This window comes from Eumetopias jubatus, unplaced genomic scaffold (genome assembly GCF_037043125.1).
Source record: "Eumetopias jubatus isolate StellerSeaLion01/CBP00866 unplaced genomic scaffold, mEumJub1_p1.0 scaffold_5, whole genome shotgun sequence".
In the NCBI taxonomy this organism is placed as follows: Eukaryota; Metazoa; Chordata; class Mammalia; order Carnivora; family Otariidae; genus Eumetopias; species Eumetopias jubatus.
Window position 1 is genome coordinate 112,132,654 of NW_028274811.1, and position 27,469 is coordinate 112,160,122.

Below are 27,469 nucleotides of genomic sequence, written 5' to 3' on the forward strand. Positions count from 1 at the left end.
CCAGGCATATCAGATATCTATCAGGTTTGTCATGTTGAGGAGATATCTTTCAGAGCTCTTGGGCCTGATCCAATGTAGATATTTTGTTTTACTCCTAGAACTTCTGTGTGCCACTCTCCTGGGCATCCCCATTCCCTCTCACCAATTGAATTTCAGTTTCCTGTGTCCCAGGTCTTCTCTTATTTTTAGTGAACTTCATTTTGGTAGAGCATAACTTCCTGAAGCTTTCTGAGAAAGGAAAATTTTTGAGATATTCAATGTCTGAGAATATCTTAATGACACCCTCACATATTTGATAATTTGGCTTCGTAGGGTGGATATCATTTTCCCGTAGACCTTTGAGGGCACTGCTCCAATATCTTCTGGTTTCCAGGGTTGCTGTTAAGAAGTCCAAAGTCATTGGGTGCCTGGGTGGCTCAGATGGTTAAGCGTCTGCCTTCGGCTCAGGTCATGATCCCAGGGTCCTGGGATCGAGTCCCACATCGGGCTCCCTGCTCCTTGGGAGCCTGCTTCTCCCTCTGCTTCTCTCTCTCTCTCCCTCTCTCTCTCTGTCTCTCATGAATAAATAAATAAAATCTTTAAAAAAAAAAGTCCAAAGTCATTGTGATTCCTGGGTTTTTATATGTGTTGTGTTTTGTTTTGTTTTCTTTTTTGGAAATTTGGAATTTGTGGAATCTTTTCTTTGTCTTTATTTTTCTGAAACCTCTACCATGATGTCCCTTCATTTGAAACTATTTTATGCCTTTTCCTTGGTACTCACCGGGCCCTTTCAGTTTGGAAATGTATGTCCTTGACTTCTGGAAATGGTACTGAGTTATTTCACTGATGATTTCTTCCCCCTGATTTTCTCTGTTCTCTATTTCTTAAACTCTGATATTTGGCTGTTGGGTTTCTCAGATTGGCTTTAATTCTCTTTTCTTTCTGATTTTTCTTTTTATCCTTGTGGGAAATTTATCTTTCTGAAACATTAAAAAAACTTTATCTTCCATCTACCAATTATTTAATATCTGCCCTTGTACTTTTAATCTTCAATAGCTGTATTTTTCTTCTAATAGCACCTATATCTTTATAGCATCCTATTCTTGTTTCATGGGTACAGTATCATCTTTTATGTCCCTAAGGCTATTCATGGCCATTTGTTTTCCTCCCTGGTGCTTTTTTGGGGTTTGGTTATTTGTTTAGTTCATTCTCTTTTACGTTGGAGGCTTTCTTCAGATGTTCCATGATCCTTGATTGTCTAAAAAACCAAATGGAAGTCGTGACCCATGAGGAGAGCTTATCTGCTGAGGGCTTCCCTATAGCATTACCTGTTAATTGGGGAACCCCCAGTGTTAGAGTATTTAGATCATTCCTCCTGGTTTGGTCATGTTCCCCGAAGAAGGATCTTTCCAAGTATTACCCGAGGGAGAGGCCTGCCTTCTAGCATTCTGGGAACCGGGAGGGGGAGAAGGTTGGGACTCTCAGCTTTAGTACTGGCCCATGCCCTTTATTATGCCTGGGGATAAATTTCCAGTCTTCTGTCAGAGAGGGGGAGGGAGAGGAAGTGGGTATCCAACTGTTTCATAAACAGACTTTCAACCAGCCCTCTTCCTCTTAGCCCCACCTCTACTCCCACCCAGTCGCCTCATATCCCAATTCCTGAGCCTGTTCTGCCATGTAAATAGGTAAAGCTTCTCAGCTTTTCTAGCTGCAGGTTGAAGATTTAGCTTTCTGGAGTCTGCTATGAGATTTACCACTAGTCTATATGCTCTCCAGCTTCCCAAATTCTGCTGCTGTTTTCTCTTCTGTCTTCTCTGTCCTTAGAGTTTACATTAAAAAAAAAAAAAAAAAGTCATTTGAGAGAGGAAGTAAAGCTATATGTGTGTTCTAGCCATCCTTACCAAGAAATCTTTTTTTAAATTGAGCTATAATTCACATACCACAATATTCAAGCTTTTAAAATTGTACAACTCGGTGGTTTTCCATATATCCGTAAAGTTGTGTAACCATCAACACTATCTAATTCCAGACTATTTTCATCACCCCGAAAGGAAACCCTGTACCCGTTAACAATCATTCTCCATACCCCCCTCCTGCCCCCTCCCCACCTCCAGCCCCTGGCAGCCACTAATCTACCTTCTGTCTCTATGGATTTGCCTATTCTAGACATTTCGCAGAAATAGAATCATACAATATGTAGCCTTTTATGTCTGGTTTATTTCATTTAGCATAATGTCATCCAAATTCAAACATTTTGTGGCATGAATCAGTACTTCATTGTTTTTTAAAAACAACCGTTCTGTTGAGATTTTAACTCCTCTTTATGGCTAAATAATATTCTGTTGTATGGATATGCCACGTTTTATTCACTCACTCATCAGTTGATGGCTATTTGGATTGTTTTCACTTTTGGACTACTAGGAATAATGGCACTATGAATATTGGTGTACAAGTTTTTGTGTGGGGGGTATGTTTTCATTTCTCTTGTGTAGAGATCTAGGAGCAGAATTACTGGGTCACATGATAACTCTTTAACTTTTTGAGGAATTATCAAATTGTTTTTCAAAGTAGCTGTACCATTTTATTTTATTTTCCATTTTATTTTTTTAAAGTGAACTCTGTCCCCACCGTGGTGCTCGAACTCACAACCCTGACATCAAGAGTCACATGCTCTATGGACTGAGCCAGCCAGGCGCTCCAGCTGCACCATTTTACATTCCCACCAGCAATAATGACAGTTCCACTTTTTCCACATCTTGACAACACTTGTTATTGTCTGTCTTTTTGATGGTAGCCGTCACAGTGGGTGTGAAGTGGCACCTTATGGTGGCTTTGATTTGCATTTCCCCAATGACTAGTGATGGGGAACATCTTTTCATGTGCTTATTGACCATTTGCACATCTTTGGAGAAAAATCTGAAATCCTTTGTCCATTTGGAATCGGGTTGTCTTGTGACTATTGAGTTCTAATATCTCTTCATATATTCTGGACATTAGATCCTTATCAGATAGATAATTTGTAAATATTTTCTCCTATTTTATGGGCTGACTTTTCACTTTCTTAATAGTGATCTTTGAAATACACACACTATTTTTCTTTGTCACTTGTCTTTTAAGAAATGTTTTTCAAAAGTCTTATTTTAAAAATAGCTTTATTGAGATATAATTGACACATAATAAACTTTACAAATTTAAAGGGCACAATTTGGCAAGCTTTGACAAATGCATACATCATGAAAATAGCTCTACGATCAAGATAATGCACCCCACAGTTTCTTTGTGTCCCTTTGTCATCCTTCCTTTTTGTCCCTTCTTGCACCGCCCCCCACCCCCATCCTCAGGTAACTACTCATCTCTTCTCTATCACTGTAAATTAGTTTGCATTTCCTAGAATTTTATCTAAATGGAATCATACAGTATATACTCTTTGGTTCTGGCTTCTTTCATATAGCATAATTATTTTGAGATTCATCCAGGTGGTGTGAGTATCAATAGTTCATTCCTTTTTATTGCTGAGTAGTATTCCATTGTATGAATGAACCACAGTTTGTTTATCTAGCCACCTGTTGATGGACATTTGGGTTGTTTCCAGTTTGGGGCTATTATGAACATTTGTGCTCCAGTTTGTATGGATACACGATTTCATTTTTCTTAATTATCCAGAAAATATCTGGTAAATATTTGAGTAACAGTTTCTTTTCTTGAGTATCTCCTATGGTACCAGGCTCTGTGCTAAATGCTTATTTAATCTTACATCGCTGCAAGTTTAGTGTTATTGTCATTCCTTTCCAAAGGAGAAAACCAATTCAGAAAGGTCAGGGGGCTGGCTCAAGTCATGCGGCTAGGGTCTTTCTGACTTGGGATTTGAACTCAGGTCTGGTGCATCGAAGGCCATGTCTGTTTTTTCCCCTCCCCTCAAAATACATATACTATCTCCCTTGATTCTTGAAATCTAAGACTCATTGAATCTTCAAACCACAGAGTTTTTACTTTTATTTATTTATTTATTTTTAAAGATTTTATTTACTCATTCATGAGAGACAGAGAGAGAGAGAGAGAGAGAGGCAGAGGCAGAGGGAGAAGCAACTCCCCTTGGAGCAGGAAGCCCAATGCGGGACTCAGTCCCAGGACCCTGGACTCACCACCCAAACCGAAGGCAGATGCCCAACTGACTAAGCCACCAGGTGCCCAGACCACAAAGTTTCTAAATTAAAAACTACTAAAATTACAAAAAAAAAAATTAATGTAAATTTTGAAATACACAGAAGACATAAAGATTAATAAAACAAATATGGTAGGTAAGCCACAAAACAGTAAGAAATAAAACCTTGCCAACATAGTCAAATCTCCCTTGGGTACCCTTTCCAGGCCCTCTGCAGAGACCCCCACTGTCCTGAATTTGAACCACATGGTTTGGACATCAGCATGACACAAGAGCAGAGAGGTTGAAACCATGGATTCCCCACTTCTTGGATGCATGATCCTATGCGAGCACATAGCCTCTCAAAGCCTCAGCGTCCCTACCTATAAATGGAAATAATAAAATAAAACAGGCCTCAAAGGGTCACTATAGAGATTCAATGAAACAAAGCATGTAAAACAATTAGCACGGTGCCTGGCACAAAGGAAGGCTTAGTAAGTGGCAGCAAATGTTAGTACCAGAGCCTTAGAACCATGGACTCAGGTTCATAAAATGCCCAAGTTAGAAGGGAGCATGGGGAACACTGAGCGTATCATTCCTCACCCCACCCCCGACGTTCTGCGCCCACTTTTCAGTGGGGAAGCAGGGGAGACAAAGGCATTTTCTCTGTCCAAAGTGATTTTCCGTCTAGGGAGTGAATGTTTGCCTGTTTCTTGCAATATCCAAAGTGCCTTATGATTCCAAAGGTCTGCCCAGAAACAAGTGATGAGGGCCCTGAGTAGCCAATGGAAGTATACTGGCCTTTCTACCTGTCTGGGGAGCCCCCGCCTCCCCATCCTGTCCTGTTAAAGGCAGCTTTGCCCAAGTGGGGGTATTTCCAGCTTTGTGGTTTTCACTTCCACTTTTACCAGGTGGGCGGAGTGGCCTCCGGTGGACAAATCAGATTCCTCCTCAGCTCCAACTTCAAGAGGTAAGCCGGGGCTCAGGGTCCCAGACACCCAGGCGGCAGCAGCAGCAGCAGAAGCAGGAAGTGTGGGGAAGACCAGAGGCCAGAACCATGGAAGACCAGCGCGACCTCATCTCCAACCATGAGCAGCTGCCCATGCTGGGCCAACGCCCCGGCGCTCCAGAGAGGTATGTGTGAGCTGCAGGAGAGAGCACACAAATCCTGGACCACACAGACGTGCCTGGGTGCCATGGGAGGAGCACGAGACAGGGAGCCACGGGAGGGATGGATTCAGGCCCTGCCTCTGGGTGATTTTGAGCAGGTCTCTGGCCTGATCTGGGCTTCTGTCCTCCCTCCAATAAAATGAGGGAGCTTCTCCAGGGCAGGGGTCTTAAATTTCTTTGTATGATACACTTCTGTCCTCAAAAATCATAAGAGAGCCCTGGATTCTCCCCCTAGACTTACACACAATATCAGGGGCTTCCCAGACCCCCTGAAGCTAGACTGCGAATCCTAGGTTAGAAACCTTGGACTAGATTTGGAAAATGTTATGGATCCTAGATGGAGAAACTGAGTTTCTCAGAGAGGATGGTAGAAGCTGCTCATCACAGTGGAGTTTCTCCCTAATCACCACGGATAGGTGAATGTGTTTGTATCAGGGAAGTGTGAGTAGATGGACGCATCTGCCATTACAGGAGGGATTGAGAGATGCTGGGAGGAGTCAGGAAAAGGCAAGGGTGGGGGCTCTGGCTAAATTTTTAGAAGGGATTGAAGGTTCATATGGGTCATGCCCTGCCTGTGTCCCTCTCCCTTTCAGCAAGGGGCCAGCACAGCCATCCAGGAGGACCCCGGGACCCCTTTCCCAGGCCCAGGATTGTCTCATCCAGGTGTTTCCCTGGGGAAAAAAAAAAAGAAAAGAAAAGAAACAGGGTTAGAATGTGGCTACCCCATAGCCCCACTCTCCCCAATCTTCAAAAAGTAATTTGCAAATTGGGGCGATCGGCTGGCTCAGTCAGTAGAGCATGAGACTCTTGATCTCAGGGTTGTGGGTTTGAGCCCCATGTGGGATGTAGAGATGACTTAAAAATCTTAAAAAAAAAAAAAAAGTAATTTGCAAATTATAGAAACTCAGGGCAGTGATGTCAGCTGTTGCCAGGCAGAAAGAGGTTTGGGAGAGACACTTAGAGATGTCATGAGGAACTGCATTCTGCAGGACCAGATATAGACCATCAGAGCATTCCTGTGAAAACCCCAAGGAATCCCAGGGCTCGGAGGGCTGACTCTCCTGTGAGGGCTAGATTCTGGTCCAGGTTCTGCTGCTGTCACATATGACTTGGACAAATTGCTACTTCTTTCTGGGTCTCAGTAATAATAAAAACAATGACACTAGCCATGATAATAGTTCCCGTTCACTGACTACCTGTCACCAGTCCTCAGCCAGGGTTAGTAATTCCTATGATTAGTTATGTGCTAAACCCAACCCTAACTCTCACAGTAGCCCTATATAAGTCCGGTACTTTTATCATCCCCATTTTTACATAAGAGAAAATTGAGGCTTTGTTAGCAGCTTACTGAAGTTATCACAGGTGGTGAGTATTGGAGTGAGCTACTTAGAATTTGAATCCAGGACTAGCCTGACTTCAAACTGTGAGCCCACTCTACGATCTGGCCTCCTTCTAGAAGCAGGATTTGCAGAGAGGGCAGGAAGGGCCACGCAGTGAGTTGCAGACCTAGTGCGAGCTCAGTGTACAGAGAGGGTGCCCCCTCCTCAAATCCTTGCCTGACTCTCCTTTTAGTTCAGGGACTGCTTCTAAAACTGGCCCTGGTGTGTGCTCAGTCCATTCTAGCCTTGAGCCTGTTTCTCATACCCCTTTGTGAACACTTCTGCTTCGCAACATTTGTATCATGGTTCCTGCTAGTTCTGGTTGGCTCCTGACTTCAGCCAATTATTATTATTATTTTTCATTCAAGAAGGAGGCCGTGGAAAGGAGGAAATGAGGAGAGAGGTGGCAAGAGTTGGCAGTCATCCAGAACCAGGGGACCCACATTCAAGGGGCAAAAAGAGGAAGGAAACCAGACGCTAAAGTTAACTATTAACTCCCTTGAGAGTAGTACTCAGTGCTAACTGTGTACCTAGGTATGGAGCCAAGAGCTTTACCCTCATGATCTTATTTTATATAACAACCCTTTGAGTAGTTGTTCCTACTTCAGGTTACTCGGAGGGGTTGACTTACCCCAGCTCCCTGACCTAAGGGGGTGGCAGAGCCAGGATTCCACTCCAGGTCTCATCTCCAATATGACTCTGTAGATTCTTAGGCATTATGAGAAACTGAGGTTCAGAGAAGGTATAGTGGAAGGTAGAACTGGGACCTGATTGGGGTTGCAGAGGGGTGAGCATGTAGATAATGAACTGGAGAGCTTGAACCCAGGCAAGACCCGGGCTTGGGTGGATGTTCACAGAAGCCAGGCTACCCCTGTTCCTGGAGAAGGCCAAGAAGTGGTACTTGTTTTCCCTTCCTGTCTGGTCTCCTCCTTTTCCCCACGCGGGGTTTTTGCTTTCTCCTAACAGAACAACAATCTTTTGGCCTGGACCTTGGCCCAGAACATGCAGAGGACTGGCAAGCAGAGAGCCAATGAGAACGAGCTGTGTGTGTGATGTCATGAGTTACTAGGCAGAAGGGTCTCCTGGAGTTTCCTAAACTGTCCTTGTTGGTTCCTGGAGTAGGCAGAGTGTAGTCTCATGACGACAGTTTCTAGTGGGGTTCTGGTAGTCCCACCCCCGGGGTGAGGTGGGAGGAAACAGGCCAGGAACGGTCAGGGTCCTGGGGCAGGATCCTTACATTCCCTAAGCTGTGACATATTCATGTGCCCTCAAAACCGTAACCAAGGCCAACAACTCCAAGAACTACCTGAGGTCTGGCCACCCCTCCCTGTGCAGCCAACTCGTTTAGAGAATGTGAGACATTGTCCCAGTCACACAGGCTCAGGCACCATACTCCTACTGAAACCCCGCCCGGGTTGGGAGTACCATCTGAAATACTTGCGTGGTCACAGTCAGATTTTGCTTCAAAGAAGAAAACCACCAAATCCTAGAATTGCTGAGGTGAGAGGCACCCACATGACAGGCCCGGAGAATGACAGAGACTTGCTCAAAGACACGGGGAGTGTGGGGTGAGGGTGTGTCCCCAGAGGGAGTGGTGCCCGACTCTGCTCCAGTCTGACATCATCCACTGTCCCCAGCCTGCTCCTAAAATGTCAAGGCCTCACTTCTCGTTTTCAGGTGGGCCACATGCTCTGCTGCCCAGGGCCCACTTCCTTCCCTTTTCTCTGATTTCACTGCAAGGGTTGGGGAGGTAGGGGGCTGAAACCTGTTCCCCTTGAGGGCAGTCCTGATGCTCAGGAGACCCCCCTGGCAGAAAGAACCCGGGGAGACCCTCCGTGTCAAGCCCTTGTAGCACAGGTGGGACGAGGCCCAGGAAGGACAAGGCACTCATCTCTGGCTCTTCCCCACTCATCCTAGGTCCAGGGGCAGCGCTAGGGTTTCTGCTCAGGACTGTAGGGAGCAGCAGTGGTTAGAATTGTGGGGCTGGGGGAACGTCTTCGAGCTGTGTGTCCGTAGGCACTTGTTGTTTATGTGTGCGTGTTCGGGATAGCTGAGGGGGTGGAGGAGCCGACGGAAACGGGGGGCATCCCCCTGCTCTCAGTCAGCCCTTGGGGCAGCCACGTCTGTGGACCCTCCTCTGACCTACCTCCTGCCCCCCAACAGCAAGTGCAGCCAAGGAGCTATGTACACAGGCTTTTCTGTCCTGGTGGCTCTGCTCCTGGCTGGCCAGGCCACCACTGCCTACTTCCTGTACCAGCAGCAGGGCCGGCTGGACAAGCTGACGGTCACCTCCCAGAACCTGCAGCTGGAGAACCTGCGCATGAAGCTCCCCAAGCGTGCGTCCCCCACCTCCATCCCGACCTCCCCCACCCCACCATCCTTCCCTCGAGACCCCATCCCTGCACCCAGCTGGGCCCACTCTCTTCTCCCTCGGGTCTGGGATTCCAGCCCCTCCTCACTGGGTTGATCTTGGTCCCCAATCCGAGTGCTCTCTTCCCTGGGCACTGGGGCCACACTCATACTGTACCTCCTGTCCCCACAGCATCCAAGCCTTTGAACAAGATGAAGGTCGCTGCCCCCATGATGATGCAGGCGCTGCCCATGCCAGGCCTGCTCCAGGGGGTAAGGACAAGCGGAGGGCGGCGGAACGGGGAGGTGTCATCTAGCCTGGATGGAGGGTGAAGGCCAGGGGAAGATGGCTGAGCCAGGAAAAGCCCAGCTCGGCGGGGGGCGGGGAGGACAGGGCCTGCCTTAGGAAGAAGAGAGCTCCCAGGGGTCGGGGAGGAAGGAGCCTCTTGGGGCCATCCCTGGGATGTTTACAAAATGCTTCTCGTTTCCCAGAGCATCTCACGGCCCCCTCCCTTCTCAAAGCCCTTGATGTCCTCTATAGTTAATGTTTCTGTCCTAAAACAATCTGCTGTCCACGAAGCCCTGGGCAGGAAAGCTTATGCAGATTTGACCACTAAGGACGTTGACGCAGTAAGGGAAAGTGCCTGGCTTGAGCTCTCCTACTTGGGCTCCTACTCCGAGGTGGCAGAGATGGGCCTGTTCCTGTTGAGCAGCTGAACTCTGGACTCCTACCAAGACCTGGAGCCGCTGGCTCTGTTGCAGGGCCCCTCCTCTGTGGGCCGGTACTGGTAACCCCTGTTTCTTTCCTTCCACAGCCCATGCAGAACGCCACCAAGTACGGCAACATGACACAGGACCACGTGATGCACGTGCTTCTGGTGAGTGGGACGCCATGGGTGGCCCTGCCTGCCCACCCATGGTTCCCGCGACACCACACTCCAAGGCCTGCACAATTCCGCCCTCACCAGATTAGCGAAAGAATGCCAATGTGGCCCTTAACTGTCATATGTAGTCTAGCCCTGCCATCTGCTTGAGGGTTTGGGATGGAGAATCTGAGGCCCAAAGCCCGGAAGTGACTAGCTCAAGATGCCCATTTTCCCTTCCCAAGTTTCTGCTGTGTGTCTACTCCGCACCAGGTGCCGTGCAAGGCTCTGGGCTCACACTGGGAAGCAATCAGACTCTGCTTCCAACCCCACAGGGGTCCCAGGCTGATGTGGGAGATAGACAAGTGACCAGGTGATGAGGGACATGCAGAGGAAAGCAGTAGAGGACCCAACTGAGTGGGGGGGAGGGCAGGGGTGTTGATGAGGGGAGATCTGGAGGATGAGTAGGAGTCTGCAAGGAATGGAAGACTGGGGGTTATGGGTAGAAGCGGGCCTGGAACCTGGGTCTCCGAACTCCCAGCCCTAGGATCACATAGCCGTGCAGGTGGAAGGCCCTTGCTGCCTCCCCCCTCCTTGGCTCCATTATGGCAGAGGTGCAGGGAAAGGCGGATTGCACATTTCACCTTGCCTGCCAGAGAGCTCTTTTTAGACCTTCCTTCCTGCCTTGCTACCCCACAGGAGACTGACCCCCTGAAGGTGTACCCGAAGCTGAAGGGGAACTTCCTAGAGAACCTGAAACACCTTAAGAGCACCATGGGGCCCCTGGATTGGAAGGTCAGCAGCTTCCCCTGCGCCGGCCCCCTCTCATCCCTGACATCTAGGACAGGGCTGGGAGAAGGTGCTGTAGGGCTGGGTCGGGGAAGCTATCCTCAGGAGGCTGGAGGTGGTGCACCGGCGCCAACAAAGCCACCGACATGAAGAGGGCTCGGAGTTGAGGAACCACCTCGACCAAACCCTATGGGTCTCTAAGAGGGAGCCTGGCTGCAGCTGGGCTCTGGGGTGTTGGGTCCCTCTTGGACCCTCCATGTCTGTCCCCAGGGGCAAAGTCAGGCAGGGCTGGAGGGGGCTGTGGAGCCTGACCCCTTGCCTCTATCCCATTAGGTCTTCGAGAGCTGGATGTATCAGTGGCTCCTGTTTGAAATGAGCAAGAACTCCCTGGAGAATAAGCCCGAGGTTCCACTAAAAGGTATGAGGAGCAGGAGCCTTGGGATGCCAGGGCTTCTGGAAGCTCCCTCAGGGCTCTCTGGGAGCTGCAGTGGGACTGCCCCAGCCTCTCTCAACTCTCACTCCTGTCGCTCCTGCCTGTTGCTTCTGGGCTTGGCTGCTCCCCCTCAGCACTCCCTTTAGAGGCTGACCTCCCTTGTGGAGGCTGGCACTGCACACGTGGGGCCTGGAGACAAGGACCCGACCCATCCCAGGTGTCATCACAGTGACCTTCTCCATTCAACCCCACGCAGCTTCGAGTGAGGGGGCTGGGCAGGGCTCAGGACCCCACCTGCCGAGGGACCTCCCCGAGCTCACACGGCCGGTACACGCCGGACAGGAGGACCTTGGGGTTTTTCCATCTGGGGGACAATGTATGCTAGGATTTTCAGCCCTAAAGCCTCAAAGAGGGCCATGTCTTCCTCCTGGCACTAATTTGCCACACAACTTTGGGCAAATGTCTTCCCTCTAGGCTTCAGTTTGGGGAGTGGAAGATCAGGGGCCCAGCCCATCCCACCAGAGGCCTCCGATTTTCTCAACATAGAGTCATAGAAAGCACCTTCGATGCCAGGGTGACCAACTCCCAGCTGATGTTTGAATCCCTCTACCACATCCTCAAAGCAAGCCCCATTTGTACCTGGATAACTCCAGTAATAGAGGCTCAGACTTACCAAGATGCCCATTGCTTTTCCCTAGAAATAAGAATTCCCTAGAAATAAGAAATAAGTACCGACCAAGTGCCAGGAGGAGGTCAGCCGCATCCCCGCCGTCCACCCTGGCAAATAAGCTGCGTGGGGTTGAATGGAGAAGGTCACTGTGATGACACCTGGGATGGGTCGGGTCCTTGTCTCCAGGCCCCACGTGTGCAGTGCCAGCCTCCACAAGGGAGGTCAGCCTCTAAAGGGAGTGCTGAGGGGGAGCAGCCAAGCCCAGAAGCAACAGGCAGAAATATGGGAGCTTTTCCCTAGAAATAAGAATCACAGGTGCAATTCCAAACTTCAATAGACATTGAGTGTCAGAAGAAACCGCGTTCTGGGATAAGCTTACTTCCACTTTGATCTCACACCTTGTTGGTCCAGGCCTTAGTTTCCCCACCTGTGCCAGGGGTAGAGTGAGCACAGCCCCGTGGGCAGAAGGCATTAGGCCCACGGCAGCGGTATGTGGATGTCTGGTTCTGCCGAGATTCTGGCCCAGGGCTTGCTCACTCACTGTCTTCACCACGCCTGTCGCTTCAGTACCGACCAAGTGCCAGGAGGAGGTCAGCCGCATCCCCGCCGTCCACCCTGGCACGTTCAGGCCCCAGTGTGATGAGAACGGCCACTATAAGCCGCTCCAGTGCTATGGGAGCACCGGCTATTGCTGGTGCGTCTTCCCCAACGGCACCGAGGTCCCCCACACCAGGAGCCACGGGCACCGTAACTGCAGTGGTAAGCAGTGCCTACGTGGCCAGGGAGTGTCAAAGAAGCAGAAGGACCCAGAAGGCCCTCCTGGCACACGTGGGGCAGCCCCTCAGCCACTCCTTCATCCACCTACCCATGCAGTCATCTGTCCATCGGTTCTCTCCTTACATCCACTCATCTGCTCACGCATCTGTCCTTCCTTCCTCCATCTGCGACGCTCACGCAGCCAGGCACTGCCCACGGTGCATCCAGGAGTCCTACAGGCCCACCCATCTCATGTCATCGTTCCTTCCCTTGGCCTGCCCCGAGCACACCTTAGTGCTGCCATCCAGCCAGAGTCCCGTCTCCACCAGGCACGAGGCCGGTGGCCAGGCTGGGAGGAATGACCCCAGCCTCTCGCCAATGGGTATGGGAGGCTGGACTGCCAAGTGACACGTGGCCTTGCTGTTCCCTTGCAGAGCCACTGGACATGGAAGACCTGTCATCCGGGCTGGGCCTGACCAAGCAGGACCTGGGCCAAGGTAAGGGCCCCTGCAGGGGTCATCCGGGCCCCAGCAGCTTATCCCCCGAGGGGCTGAATCCCTCACGGGCCCTCCGGCACAGCATGACCCCGGGCCATTCTCCAACCTCCCCGGGACATCCATTTCACACCCGAGGACCACTACTAGGGGCTGTGGGGGTGGAGAGTCCTCAACGGCCCTGAGATCCCAGGGTGCTGGGAAGGGGCAGGGCCAACAGGTGACCCCCCTACCCTAACCTGCGGCTTCTCTTCTCTGTAGTGGGCATATGAGACAAGCAGACGCAGATGCCGGCACGCAGCCCGCCCCGCATGGCCTCTGCCTCCTTGCTCCTCTCCACCCCCAGCCCTAGCCCCCCTCCTTCCCTTACACACTGTCTCCCACTCTGCGCCTCCTTCCACGACACCCTGGCACCTGGCTCTCCATCAGTCTTAGACACAAGTCACGTCAGAGAACACGGAATGTAATGATGCAGGAGGGTCCTGCTGCCTCACCCCTCATCCATCAGCAGGAACGCAGGGCCCAAGGGGGTAGACCAGGAGCTAGGCTGACCCCCATTTCAGCCTCCAACATGGAGCACCAAGATCCAGGCCCACAGACAAGATGGAAGGCACAGGGCGAGGGGACAGTGCTCCCCCACATTAACCCAACACGTTAGCTGTTCCTGCCCTTTCGGCCTTGCCTTTCTAGCCTACCTAGCTGCGGGGAGGAGCCACCCTTCCCCTCTCCAGCAGCACTCCCCCCGGGAAGAACCAGCCTCTCCACAACCCCCGCCCTCTTCCCTCCGTGCGGCCAAGCTTGTCACTGGCCCTCAGGGCCGCAGCTCTGTGAGAATAAAAGGTAGTAAGTAGAACACTTCTGGCTCTGACTGTTGTTGGGATCTGGCTCGTGGACCCCAAGGAGGTACCCGAGACCTTGAATCCAGTGGCGTGGGTGGGAGGACACAGCCCAGCAAAGCCCAGCCCCAGATGCCTGTGGGGCCCGGCCGGGCTGTGCGGAGTGCGCTCTTTGGACGCAGGCATGCTCGGTTGCCGTGGGGACACACAAGCACACTCTACTTCCAAAAAGAAAGAGGCTCTTGCCCAGAATCGTTTAAGTACCAGTTCCTCCCGTTCTCATTCCTCTACTAAGAACAGCGTGAGTGTGAGGACGGACGGCAGTGGCGCAGGCCCCGGCGTCGGGACTGCCAGGAAGCGGGGAGCTGTGGGGAACCAGGGGCTCACGCCCTACGTAGACCCGTTCTAGACCACCACACTAAGCAGGAGAGAGAAGCTAATACGGGGCAGGGGCCCGAGTGAAGGGTGCAGCGGATGCCAACCCGGGCCTCCAAGACCTCCAGCCCAGCGCTCTCCTTCTCCACATGGCCTCTTACTCTCACTGGCAGGAGGCTCAGCGCACTGGAGAGAAAGCTCCGTGTCATCTGGGGCTCCATGCAGCTCTGGGCGATGGCACTGCTGCCCTCACCACATTCTGGAGATTTGGCACCCAGACAGGTCTTTGGAGTTCGTACATTTCTTGCCTGCACCATCCTAAAACCTTCCTTATCTGGACACGAGGGCGACTCAATCCTAACTGCTTTTCCTGCTCCTACGCTGCCCGCGGGACCTATTCTCTACCAGGCACATCAAGAGGGCCTGCCTCCAGCTCACACCCCAACTTCAAAAGGAGGCTCGTGAAGTCATTCCCCACCAGCCCTCTTCCATTTCCTGCCTCTGGATGTTTGCCAGGCCCTAACCAACCAGCCGTGACGATGCACGAGGTCCCCCTTAGCGGAGATGCCACTTCCTCCGGGAAGCCTTCCGCATGCTGACTCAGCACCTGGGGCACTTCGCAGGGTCTTGTTCTCTGGCGACCTGTCTGTTCCACTCACCACAGCGTCCCAGAGCTTGATGTGTAGCCAAGAACAAATCCTGAGCGGGATTTGGTCACCTCCAAGCGTTAGCCAGGCTGTCCCTTCCAAGAATAAGTCAAATGCAAAACATTTGTCCCGGATGCGCTGGGAACTCGCACCTTTCCTTCAAGCCTTTTATTTTCTGAGTTGATACAAAAAACCACACACAAAACAGGGAAAAACTGACAGAGGACAAAGCCTCAGCATCAGCCAGAGACCAGAGACGTAGAAGGAGCTGCAGGCTGGGCCTTGCTAGGTCTGCAGGAACAAGAGATGGAAAGTCCCGAGGCCTCTGGCCCTGTTGGGTTTGAAGGGGGAGGGGCAGGTCACTTAAAAAAATATATATATACTGTACACGTCTATCTGAAGCATTCTGTGTCAGGGCAGAAGTCAGACGCGAAGCTGGTGAGCGCAAGTCACTTCTCCTCCTCCTCGGACCAGCCTCTCTGCAGGGCTCACTAGCTCGGCCAGCACGGGCTCTGCGGCTGGCTGGCTTCTTCTGGGGAGGGAGGGAAGTTAAAGATTCAATTCCAACCCATGGTGGCCAGAGGGCAGAGGCATGGGGCTGGTCACCACTTGGCTAGGAAATCCCTGGGGGAAGGAAACATATCCAGATATAAGATTTCCCGACCTTTTTCTCCAAAGAGAAGAAAATAAAATCAAAGCCTGGTGTCTCTGACGCAGGGGAGGAGCTTTAACCACAGCGGGCACTTTAGTGCAGACCGTGTCCCAGGAACGGGGCTGAGCACTTCAGTGCTCCATGCTTAATCCTCAACGCCAGGCAGGCAGGCTCTGTGTGCCCCCCCCTCATTTCCAGGGGGCTGGTGGCTGCTGGGGTCCCATCAGCCCCTTCACCACCACCCGGAAAGCACAGCTCCATCGGGGTGGCTTATTATGAGGAAACCATCTTCTTCCCCATGAGGAATGCCCTCAAATGACAAGATCACAAGGAAGAGGAAGTGGGCAGTGGTGGGAAGAGACCGAGCTGTACTTGACCTCGAGCCTCATTCTCCTCTACAAAGAGGCACTATCCCAGTGCCCGCACCCAGGGAGTGCTGCGTTGGTCACGGCCATCATTATTCTGGACCCTTCTGACTCTGCAGCTCTGATTTCTGGCATCGCCTCACTGGCCCCACTGACCTTGAGGGACAGAACCACTTTCTCCAGCCCCTGCTCCTTCCCCCTGCTTGGCCCCTGCAACCAGGCCAGACGCTAGAGTTACCCTCCTACCCTCACCAGGGACCCCCCGGCCAGGAAGCGTACCTGTTGCCGTGTGCCCCTCAGACAGTCTGCTCTGCTGTCTTCTTCTGTGAGGAGAGAAGGACGAGAGGCTCCTGTACCTGAAGCAGCTCCGCGCCCCCCCATGCCGCCCCCCACCCCCCGGAGCAGAAGTGATGGTTCTCTCCTGAGGACTTGTAGCTCCCCCACCCGGAACAGATATTGGGTACACAGGGATCCCCAAGGGCAGGGCTGGGGCCCCATCTGCCCAGGAAGGAGCCCGGGACACTGAAGCCAACAGATGCTCAGCTTTGAGAACTGCCCCCTACTCCGGTGATCAGCCTCTGGAACCCATAAAGCAGAGGGGACACCCTGCCAGCTGGGGTACATACATCCCAGGGAATGCCTCCTCTCACCTCAGCCTACCTGGCTAGCCTCCCTGCCCCCCACCTCAGGGCTCTCCTTCACCCATCCCAAGAACATCCTTCTACCTCACAAAGACGGGGCCACTGCCATGGCTGCACACACACAGGCCGTGTCCCTCCCTCAGGGTGGCCCCTGCCCTCCACCCATCTGCGCCAGCTTGTCACAATTCACGAGGCCCCAACCGCTGGACCCTGAGAATGGCTCGGGGGCAGGGAGCAGGTCTGGCCTGCCCGACCCGCACTCTGACACACACAGGATGGGGCTGGTCACATCCACCCTGGGGACCGGGTTTGCGTCCTTCTTCTGGCTGGAGACCCCTCAGGAACACACGCTACCTTTTTCTTCTTTTTCTTCTGGAATGGTGAGTCAGGGTCTTTGGTTGAGGCCTTTTTTACTTTCTTCTTCTTTTCCTTTTTCTCCTTGTCTTTTCTTTCTAAGGAAAGAAAGTAAACCCCCTAAGTAACAGAAGCATGGGGGGGGGGGGTCAATGTCAAGAGACAGGGCTGGTCTCAAGGGATCCTAGAACCACTCCTCCAACGCCAGCTCCCCAGTTCTCCCCACACTCCGGGGACCCATCGAAACACAGGCCCCAGGCCTCTGTGACCACCTGCCCTGGCCCAAGAGCCCATCCACGGACCATCTGGACTACTATTTCTAACTCACTTTTTAAGACTTCCACACATTTTAAAAAGTGACATTCAAGGGACAGACAGGGCTGGATGAAAGGAGGTTCTGCGGCACGCAGTCTGGCACAGAGCTTGGGAAGGGCCAGCTGCCGTGAGCTCTGAGGGAACCTTCTCTCTAGGTGCCTGGGCCGTGGAAGCAGGACGCTGAGGTGCGCGGGACAACTGGCCACCCGCCGTGAGCGAGCACCGGTGGCCCGTGAGCAGGCCGCACCGTGCAGCTGCATCTCCCCGGATCCCCGGCAGGTCAGCCCAGGAGCTCCGCGACCCAGCTCTGGCTCTGCCACCACCGCCCCACCCCACCCCCCGCCCCCGGCCCCCCGCAAACCAGTCTGCAGCCTTTCCCTTCTGTGCCCGCTGGGCGCCCGCCCCCACGGCACGCTGACCGGAGGCTCTCAGCACGGGCCCCGAAGCCTGCTCCGGGCTGCAGCGGCCAGCCACTTACTCTTGTCGGATTTCTTCTTCTCCTTCTTGCTCTTTGGGTTGCCTTGGTCTCCACCCTCAACCTTCAGTGTCCCTGGCTCCCCTTCCGGCTTTTCCTTGGCCCCCTGGGAGCCAGGAGACCCCTTCTCCTTCTTCTCCTTGATGTCACCACTCGCTCCGTCTCTCTTGGCTTTCCCCTTGGGAGTCCTGAGGGCCTTATCTGGCGAGCCAGCACCCTCCCCACCTCCCCCGGCCACCAGCTGCTTCTTCTTCTTGCTCTTGGGGGCTCTGGCGGCCGTCTGGTCCCCCGACAGCTTCCGCTTGCGGCCCACCCGGCCCTTCCTGCTGCTCTCCTTGGCGGCATCCGCGGCCTTCTTCCTTTCCTGCTCCAGCAGCTCCGTCAGGACCTTCACCACTGAGGCCTGGACCCGGGCCTCGTTCAGGGGCCAGGGCTCACTCAGGAGGCGCCGGCTGATGTCGCTCTGCAGTGCCAGCATGGAGGCCTGGGGGCTTTCGGCCTCCTTCTTGGGCTTCCGGGGCTTCTGAGGCATGGGATTAGCCTCTCTTCTGCCTGTGGACAGAGAACATGGGGTCACGGATCGGGAGAGACAGCAAACAGGCTCACCCTGAAGCTGCAGGGTGCGGCCTACTCACGTATGAGCCAAAGGGGGGGCGTGGTCTAGGGACACAGGTGACCTCCTCGGACAAGGTACAGACAGGGAAAGGGGGCCCAGAAGTCACTCTGCCCCAATGCCTGGCTCACACCTTTCCAGCCGTTTCTAACTTAGCTCTTTTGTCTCCTTGCACTCGAGTCAGGTTGGAGATGGAAAAAGACTCCAGAATCTTAAGGATGGGGAGTGAACTCTGCCAACAAAATGAGAGAGATCAGACAGGAGGGGACGGGATTGTCCAGTCAGAGGCCCAGAGCTGGGAGGTAAGGGACTTGGCTTCCAGCTGTGCCCACCGCCAGCATGCTGGGGGACCGTGCTCCTCCCTTGGCCTCGGTCTCCCCATTTGTAAAATAAGGGCTCAGATAAACGGTGAGGCCTCTATTCTAAGGCCGACTCATGATAAAAGCTGGTCAGGGAACAAGGCAGCCTAGCGGGTGACGGGCATGGTGTATATGCACGTGGTGGCTGACGAGGCAGGTTTGCTGCCTGCCAGAGTGACTTCTCGTGCCTTTGTTTAGAATTTTCCACGCCTCTGCTCTCCTTTGATAATTGTGTGTTGACTACACGTGTGAAAAAACCTGTCCACAGTCCCCTCTAAAATGTCTCCCTGTCGCACCCACCTCTCACAAAGAACAGTGGGGCAAACAGTGAGCAATGGCTCTTCTGCTGACCCAGCAGCGGTGAGCTGCAGCTAAGGCCAAGGCTGGGGTACTGGGGGGAGGGAGGGCGGCATTAGCAGTGTCCCACTGCTGCCCCTGACTTCCCAGGTGACTCGGCAGGTTTGCACTCATTCTGGGCCTCACAGACACAACTGTGCCTACACGCTGGCTCTGAGAGGCGCCCCGTGGCTCGGCCCGGCTCCCCGTCACGGGGCTGGGGCCTGTTGCCTGCAGCATGCAGTGGGCCCAGGACAGGAGCCCAGGGGAGGCGCAGACGGCAGGCTGAGCAGGGGTCGGTGCGGGGGGCGGGGTGGTCCCAGGACAGATGGAGGCCCAATTCAGTTGTTTGGTGCTTCTTGGCAAGGGCAGGGGTTGGCTGGAGAGGGAAGCTGAGGAGGTTTGCGCCGGCAACCTCCCTCCCCGCAGCCCACGTCTCTGCTTCCTGTCTACAAACACCCTAGAACACCACAGCTGGGGAATGCCCAGAGCTGTCCCAGGTGTGCCCATCAAAGCTACCTGTCCCTCAGCACTGGCAATGCCCCAGGCTGGGTGACCTCAGCAACTCCAGTCTGCCCTCCAAACACCTTGTGACAATTGTTTGTGTGCACCACGCCCTGACACTCACTGGATGGATCTACTCTGCCCTGTGTGGTTAAGACACAGAGGCCCAGGGTGGCTAGGGTCCTGTCTGAGGCTTTACAAGTCAAACCATCACCTGGGGTCTCTGCCATCTGCTAGAGGCTTCGCCAGAAATGGCTCCTGCCTTCTGTCTGAACTGCCCTCAGTTCCCACACCCCACACCATGAGTCCATTTGTTAGGAAGCAAAGGCAATGGGGACAGTTAGAGAAAGCCAAGGCCGCTCTAAGGCAGGGATCACCCAACCAGATGCACCAGCATCCCACAGAGCTGGAAAACCCAACTTCCAGGCCATCCCAGGTCCTAAGAGCCAGACACCCGGATGTGGGGCACCAGGCCTTGCTTGGAGAGGCCCTTGTGACAGACAGGACCATACTGGTAGGACTGTTCCTGAGGCCCACTGCCTTGTCCCTCCATGTCCCACTGTCTCTCTCCTGTGGCCCTTGACTCACTTGTTTTAGGGGATACGGTGCCTGCTACATGTTGGCGCTCCACTTCCTGCTTGCCGTCTGGGGCATCTTTGGTGGCGGAAGTAGAGGAAGCCGAGGGGTTGAGGTCTGGCCTAGCAGTGGCCTTTGAAGCCTGGGAATTGGCCAGAGTCGGCCCAGGGGTCACATAACCTGAGAGAAGAGACTGCAGAAACCCAGTGTGAACGAGACCGGAACCCCGCCCCACCCTTGAGTGCAGAGCCTACTGTGAGGAAGCCGTCCCAGGAGCCCCTGAGAGCGGGCCAGCCCTCTCGGGCCTGGCGTGGGGCACACTAGCCCTTTGTATGAACCTCCTACACTATTTTAATTAATACAGATTTTCCTCAGCCGCATTTAAAAAGACAATCTCCCACTACTAACGCGAATGGAAAATCACTAGCACTTGCCGTGTACAGAAGATAACCTTAGAGAAATCCCATCTGTTCCAAAGTGTCTTTTTTTTTCTGGGACTCATCTAAAATCCGGGCAAGCCTTTCCTACAGGCTCTAGGAGTCCATACTCATGGCTCTATGCTGAAACAGAGCCCCACGGGGAGAGACGGGCCCCCGCTGTGGCCGACGGCCTCGGCCTAACACTGCAGCAGGCCTCCAGCGCCTGTCCGAACGGCCCCCAAGGGGCCAGTCCCGCCCTCACCATTACCTGAGAGGGCGCCACCACCTCGTCCTCACTGGACTCCGCTGTGGTCTCCTCCACCAAGGTCTCCGTTGTGGAGGGGGCTAGACCTACGGGGGGGGGGGGGCGGGCAGAGGCCAGCTGTCGGGAGGCCCCGGGATGGTCTGAGCCTTCCGCTGGTCCCTCCTGCCCAAGGCTTTACCTGCTCCCACGACTTCCTCCCAGCTCAATGGCTATTCGCAGCCTTCTAAGCAAAACATCTCAATGCCAAAACCTTCCATTCTAATTCCTGAGGCCCGACTTCTGCTTCCCTGCTTTTCTTTTTTTTTAAAGGTGTTATTTGTCAGAAAGCGTGCACACGCACAAGCAGAGGGAGTGGCAGGAAGAGGGAGAAGCAGTCTCCCTGCTGAGCAAGGAGCCCGATGAGGTCCTGGGATCACAACCTGAGCCGAAGGCAGATGCTTAACCGCCTGAACCACCCAGGTGCCCCATTCTGTGTGGGAAGCATGACCCCAGGACTTTGGGGGGCCAGTTATGGGAGCCTGAGAGTAAAAAGCTGGCAGTCAAACAGCAGGGCTGGAAGGTCTTTGGTATCATTTGGCCCAACCTCCTCGTGGGGTTGTACAGGTGGGAAACTGAGGTCCAGCATGGGGTGACTGGGCCCAGGCTGCAGAGCAGGTGGAGATACAGTGCCGAGGCCTGAGACTCGTGCTCCACCAGGCTGCCACTCCCCTGCTCTGGGCCCACCTAGCCTTCTCCTGGGACCCTCACCTAGCCTGGGGGCCGAGGGAGCCATCTGAGGCCCGGCAGCATCTTCCTCGCTCCCTGAAGAGCTGCCGCTGCTGTCATCACTGTCATTGGAGGTGTCAGAGGCCTTGGCTTTGGCGCATCTGGCAGGAGTGGCTGTGGCCCGCTGGACTGCAGGAACCTCAGGCTTTCTGAGCTTGTTGGTCCCCTTGGCCTGCACAGGGAGTGTTCCCAGAGCACCGTCAACCTAATTTGGTAAAAAAAAAAAAAAAAAAAAAAAGAGAGAGAGAGAGAACAGAAAAAAAAAATGAAGGGAAATAAACTTGGTGCTTACGGAACACCCCAGTTACCTCAGGGCTAGGCGTCTGTTAGTTGCTCTGCACCCGGGCCTCACTCAGCCCTCCCACAAATGCTGAGCTGGGCAGCAGAGGTTGGGGGGCGCGGGTGGTGTGGGTTAGAGATGTGTGCATGCTACAGTCACAGGGCGGGTAAACGCTGGCGCTGGGACTTGGGCCCCTCCCTGGGCCCTCCCTTCAATGGTCTGTCATCTTTGCTCACTGTCCCCTCCAGGGTGGGGCCTAGCCCCCCCCACCACCACCACCACCAGGCTCCCCGGCTCACCCCACTGGAAGACGGGGTCCCAGCAGCAGGAGGCTGGGCCTCACTGGCTTTCTGGGCAAGGACCTTCAGGGCGGCCTGGGTCAGAGGGAGGCGAGCAGGGCTCCTCTTTGTCACCTGTGGACAGCCACAGGCAGCCCTGAGACTCGCAGGTCCTCGGGATGCCATCTGTGCCAGGCCCTGGTCAGATCCTGGCTGGGGTTGGAGGGGACCTCTATCTGCACAAGGAGCCATGGGGCTGGAGAAGGGGACTGAGGGCGAGTCAAGGGGGTAATGCCAGCATCGGGGCAGAAAACAGGGCCAGGCTTCAGGTTATCAGCTGATCATACTGTTCTCAGTGGATCCAAAGACAGCTTTTAGCCCAGGGGAGGGAAGCTGCTCGGGTCCCACCTGAGGCCCCCCGACTCAATCTGAGCTTGCACTTGGGAAAAGTCTCTAGCCTGGTGGCTGCAACAACCTCCTCAAAGGTGTCCCTGGTGCCACTCCTGCTTCCCACATCCGCCCCTAGTCAGGGAGACAGAACTGGAAAAGAGCTGGGCTGGGCAGGCACCGCCCCCCCACCCCCCCAGTCTCTGCTGCTGGGCGGCCCTCACCACAGCCTGTTCGGCCTGGCTCCTCTCGCCTTATTGCTTCCCCCAGCTCTCCCGCCCAAGTGCTTCCCCAGAGGGTCCCAGCCTGGGTTCCTTCCCCTGGCTGGAGTACTCCCTGGCTCGCCCTGGCGTGGCTGCTTCTCTAGCCTCGGTATCGCCTCCCTGGAGAGGCTGCTCTTTCCTGCCCACCCTTCCTAAAGCAGCTCACCTCATTATTCTCTCATTTAGACTCAGTTTCTTTCAAAGTACCCACCAATTGGTGAGTACTTTACTTTTTGGCTTCCTTGTTTCATGGCCCATGAGACCCTCCTGGCTGTCTGCCTGGTGCGGACAGATGCTCAGCACCATCTGCTGGCCGAATGGAGGCGGGCTGCCGGGTGCCGTGACCACAGCACAGCTACCCAGCTCCCATGCTCCCAGGAAGCTTCTCTTGGGCTGTAGCTCGTGCTGAGCCCCTCTGGGCTAGGGGTGCCCAGCTCCCTCCTGCCCTCTTCGAAGAGAGGGGTGGGGTGCAATGGGATGGGAAAACTAGCCCACATGGCCCAGGAGCAGGGTGAGGAGTGAGGAGACCTGGGTTCTGGCCCTGCCTAATTCTGGACAGGCCTCAACGGTCTTGAGGGACAGCGCTCAGCTCTGTCGTTTGCACAATGAGTCGCTAACTCCACCCTGCTCAGGCTGTAGATTTAGGCAAAGACCCAACAGAAATGCACTGAAAATGGTGAAGCCAGGAAGTCACCATTATCCACACTAAGACAGGCAAGGTTTGTTCACAGCATTTCCAAACGGGGAGGGAAAAAGCAAACAAACCAAAAGCGCAACCACGTTGGAACAGCTGCCGAGGGGCGCGCGGAGCCACAGCGTGGCTCTACCCGGGGGCCACACTCCCAGACTACTCTTCCTTACAGCTCAGAGGCATCTGGGAGCCTGGTCGGGGCTGCAGCCAAGCCAGGGAAGGTGCGTGGCTGTGAGGGGGCGGCTCCTTGGGGGCGGGGGGTGTGTGGAGGAGAGCGACGGCAGCCCCACCCAGCAGCATGTGTGGGGGTGGGGAGGGCGGGGGGGGTCCCCTCGCCCCTGCCGGCCCACATGGCCCTCCCTTGCCTGCCGTACCTGAGCACCAGGCGCCTCCTGTTTCTTGCCTTCTGACACCCGACCGGACGCCTCCCTGCTGCCGGCCCCAACAGTGCTGGCTCTGGCAGTTGGCCTTGGGTGGGCCGTGAGCACAGCTGCTTTGGTTCTACTGGCTGAAACGGAGCGGGATGGGGTGCAAGTCAGGGCACACGTGGAGCAATCCCCAATTATCAGCCCTTCCTGGGGACGTGGCCCAGTGCTCACGGCATTTGCAGCAGAAGCCTGTTTAATGTCCTCCCCGAGGGCGCCTGGGTGGCTCAGTCGTTGAGCGTCTGCCTTCGCTCAGGTCATGATCCCGGGGTCCTGGGATTGAGTCCCGCATCGGGCTCCCTGCTTGGTGGGGAGTCTGCTTCTCCCTCTGTCCCCGAATCCCTGGCTCATGCTCTCTCTTCTCACAAAAATAAATAAAATTAAAAAACCAAACACCATCCCTAAGCCTCGCAGGCAGGAGCCGTCACTAGCTCTGTGTCACGAGCTCAGGGGAACCACAGAACTGCTGTGACCGCAGGCTTTCTCCCCGGCCCCTCCCCACACCTCAGTCTTCGATGCTGCCGCCCCTCAGCTGGCCAGGCCACTACTTTGAGCAATGGTGGGGAGCACGGCTACCAAATGGGACTCTGTGCCTTTAGAAGACTTTTTTTTTTTTTTTTTTTAAGATTTTATTTATTTACTTGCCAGAACAGAGAGGGAGAGAGAGAGAGCACAAGTAGGGGAGTGGCCGGCAGGCAGAGGGAGAAGCAGACTCCCTGCTGAGCAAGGAGCCCGATGTGGGGCCCGATCCCAGGATCCCGGGATCATGACGTGAGCCGAAGGCAGACGCTTTAATCGAATGAGCCACCCAGGGGTCCCTACAAGAGTCTTCATTAAGAGTATCACGGTCATTTGCAAAGGCTCAGTTCCGTGTGCTCACTGTAGCACTGTTCGTGATAACCCCAAAGCCCCCAAACAAAGCCGGTCGCTTCCTCCAGCATGGCACTGCCCACATAAACTATGCTAAGCCCACCCAAAGGACAGCTCTGTGGCCAGCAGGACTCACACGGTAAATACGTAATGTCACAGTCCGTCAGGTAAAAATCAGAGCACGCGTGCACGCTATGACTCACTAAACACACGCACAGCTGAGGTTTCTGCAGTTTCGGTAAAGTTAACAGTTCTAAAACGCCAGTAATTATTCCAGACAGCGGGATTACGGTGACAGTTTTTTCTCCTGTGCTATTCTGTATTTAATGAGCCCACCAAAACCAGGTCTTATTATTATGCTCACAGAGTGTCACAACAACGTTAGCTATTTTCCTGATGGCAACGGGAGTACCAGAGATTCTCAGAAGTCAAAAGAAACCCCAGATAGGGTCCTGTCTCCCACTGACAGATGGAACCCTTGCCTACGATGTCTGTACATGCCACCAGGACCACGAGGCTCACTACCACCTCACAGCCCTCTCCCCGTTCAGGCAGTCAGTTGCTACAAAGCTCTCCCTTAGATTACGTAGGAACCTGCTGTCTGCAGCTTCCAGCCACTGGCATGGGTACCACCCTTTGGAGCTGGCACAGAGAAGTCCCGGCAAATGTGGTCTCCGGAGATGGAGACCAGAGCTAGTTCCTTGTCAGGACGAACCAATGTCAGGGGCAGAGACCTGGCTCCAAGCCCCTCTGGGCAAACAACTGTGTGCTGTGTGACTCAGCCGGCAGCCTCTCCCCTTGGGCCGCAGGGAGCTGTGTGTGTGCTGTGTGCGCGTGTGTGCCCGGTGGCCTCTGCCAGGCCAGCTTGGCGGTGGCGGCACGGGAGTCAGCCTGCGTAGCGGGCCTGTGCTCACCAGGAGTGGAGCACTGCGTGGCGGGGATAACATCCTCATCCTCACTCTCGGAGGAGGAGCTCCTGGCTGTGCTCGCCGAGGCCCGGACCTTCCTCAGGCTGTTTGCCGCCGGGGCTTGTGTGGTGGTAGCAGCCGGGCCAGCTGGACTACGATTAGGGTCGACAAAAATCAGAGGGGGTTTAATCACCTTGAAAAACAAAAACAAAACATACCCCCCCAGTGATTAAAGGTTTGGCCAGGCAAAGGGGAGGCTGGGTGGGGGTCCAGAGCGCTCAGGGCAGCCGGGCAGGCGGAGGCCATTCCGGCCACCCACAGCACTCTCCGCGCGCCGCCCCCGCCCATGCACCTGCTAAGACCCACACAGCACCTAACAGCCCCCAGGAGCCCCTGAGGTCAGCGGTACTGGCTCCACTGTACAGCTGGGAAAACTCGAAGTCCAGAGAGGGGAGAAAAGTGGCCAAGGCTGCACAGCTTACTGACTGTAGAGCTGGGGCCAGAAGAGCCAATTCAGCCTTCTTTCCTCTGGCTGACTTCAGGGCCAGACAGACGCTGGCCAAGCCAGGTGCTCCAAGCAGCATGCCCCTCAGCTGCCCGGCTGTCACCCACAATCCTCCTGGGGAGCTGTGCATAGCCGAGTTGCCCCCACCCCAGACACGCTGGTGCAGCCTCCTGAGCTGTGGCCCAGGACGCAACGACCTGACTCCACGCTGACCCCATGTCTTCAGCAAACAAACCGCACAGGGGAAAAGCCAAGATGAAGACTTAAGGGACCCAATGCAGTGTGTGGCCCTGTGTGAACTCTTATCCGAACACACCAGATGTAGAGACTATCGTTCATGAGACAATCTGGGAAGTGGGGATGCCGAGCGCGCAGGCCAGTTTCTCAGGAGTGATACTGTATGGTGGCCGTCCTCTCATCAAAGAAAGGAACCCAGGGGTGCTGGGGAAGGAGTGCAGGGTTTTCATGAAGCAAGCCTGGTCACGAGTGCAGATCCACTGAGGCTGGTGAAGGCATGTGGGGGTTCTGCACGCCATTCTATCTTGGGGCAGGCTGTACAGCTTCCAGTGAGGCAGTAAAAGAGAGAGAGAGTGGCCGCTCCCTGGGGCCCTGCGAACCAGGCGGGGTCACAGCTCTGGTGGACATGTCCGCCGTACACAAGGGCACCCTCACACACATGGAGCCTGCACCTGCCATCCCCAGAGGTCAGACTCGGTCTAAGTTCCACGCCCTCTCTTGCCTGGAGGGGAAACAGGACAGCAGGAGGAGGCAGCCCGAGGCCAAGGTCTGGGACCCTGTCTCGCCCATCACCCCACCCCGCCCACCTCCGGGGCCCAGGGGGGCCCAGGGCGCGGTGGGAGAGGCATCCTGAGAAGTCAAGCAGAGAGGTGCCTGCCCGAGGGTGGGAGTTCTGCTGGGCTGCGGCCCTTCCCACCCTTGCCAAACAGCCTCCCCCGCGGCTGCTCTGATCTGCCACTTCCAGAGCCTGCCTTCCCACATGATGAAAGAGAGAAGGATGGGAAGTGGGAGAAGGCTTACAGTTGGGGGGGGGAATCTATATATATGTGAGAAGACAGAAGAACAGATTGTCGGGGACGAAGAGAGGCACCGAACCCACCGAGGCAAACAATAGCGTCTGGGATGTTAAAAGCAGCTCAGCAGCAAAAGCTTCCTCCTCCCTGTTCCACCTGCCCACACGGCCTCGGCACCGGGGGCGGTGCAGGGGGCCTGGCACGCGAGGGCAGGGACACGAGGGGCCCGGGGCTGAGCCCTGGACACAACAACAGTGCAGCAGTGGCATCGGATCGTTCAAAAGGTGGGCCGTCCGACCCAGGGATATGGG

At 54.6% G+C, this 27,469-nt stretch overlaps 2 protein-coding genes across 8 annotated transcripts in view; one reads left to right on the forward strand and one right to left on the reverse strand.

The window, feature by feature from the left end:
• The first annotated feature begins 4,971 nt into the window (after positions 1 to 4,971).
• CD74 (CD74 molecule) lies at positions 4,972 to 13,878 on the forward strand. 2 transcript variants are annotated; one of them, XM_028106518.2, is made up of 9 exons: positions 5,163 to 5,254; positions 8,833 to 9,005; positions 9,212 to 9,291; positions 9,834 to 9,896; positions 10,581 to 10,676; positions 11,004 to 11,088; positions 12,341 to 12,532; positions 12,964 to 13,026; positions 13,285 to 13,878. In XM_028106518.2, exons 1-9 carry the CDS (start codon positions 5,178 to 5,180, stop codon positions 13,293 to 13,295), a joined length of 840 nt encoding a protein of 279 aa, XP_027962319.1. In that variant the 5' UTR covers positions 5,163 to 5,177; the 3' UTR covers positions 13,296 to 13,878. The 2 variants fall into 2 exon arrangements, with proteins under 2 accessions (XP_087879626.1, XP_027962319.1); XM_088023500.1 differs by lacking the exon at positions 12,341 to 12,532 and having other exon boundaries at positions 4,972 to 5,254.
• Positions 13,879 to 15,004: 1,126 nt separating this feature from the next.
• Positions 15,005 to 27,469, reverse strand: part of TCOF1 (treacle ribosome biogenesis factor 1) — a 37,373-nt gene continuing 24,908 nt past the window's right edge. For 3 of the 6 annotated variants that reach the window (XM_088023497.1, XM_088023496.1, XM_028106593.1), the window contains 10 exons: positions 25,629 to 25,815; positions 23,794 to 23,927; positions 22,100 to 22,213; positions 21,503 to 21,725; positions 20,759 to 20,841; positions 20,084 to 20,264; positions 17,687 to 18,235; positions 16,894 to 16,991; positions 16,178 to 16,221; positions 15,005 to 15,505 (listed from right to left, as the gene is read on the reverse strand). In XM_088023497.1, the coding sequence (XP_087879623.1) occupies positions 16,195 to 16,221; positions 16,894 to 16,991; positions 17,687 to 18,235; positions 20,084 to 20,264; positions 20,759 to 20,841; positions 21,503 to 21,725; positions 22,100 to 22,213; positions 23,794 to 23,927; positions 25,629 to 25,815 (1,596 nt within the window). In that variant the 3' untranslated portion in view covers positions 15,005 to 15,505; positions 16,178 to 16,194. The remainder of the gene's footprint in view (positions 15,506 to 16,177; positions 16,222 to 16,893; positions 16,992 to 17,686; positions 18,236 to 20,083; positions 20,265 to 20,758; positions 20,842 to 21,502; positions 21,726 to 22,099; positions 22,214 to 23,793; positions 23,928 to 25,628; positions 25,816 to 27,469) is intronic. The other 3 variants (XM_028106595.1, XM_028106596.1, XM_088023498.1) reach the window with 3 other exon arrangements.

Coding starts and splice junctions, on each gene's coding strand:
- CD74 (XM_028106518.2), top strand. CDS start 5,178: ATGGAAGACCAGCGCGACCTCATCTCCAACCATGAGCAGCTGCCCATG. Junction 9,006..9,211: donor GCGCATGAAGCTCCCCAAGC/GTGCGTCCCCCA, acceptor CTGTCCCCACAG/CATCCAAGCCTTTGAACAAG. Junction 9,292..9,833: donor TGCCAGGCCTGCTCCAGGGG/GTAAGGACAAGC, acceptor TTCCTTCCACAG/CCCATGCAGAACGCCACCAA.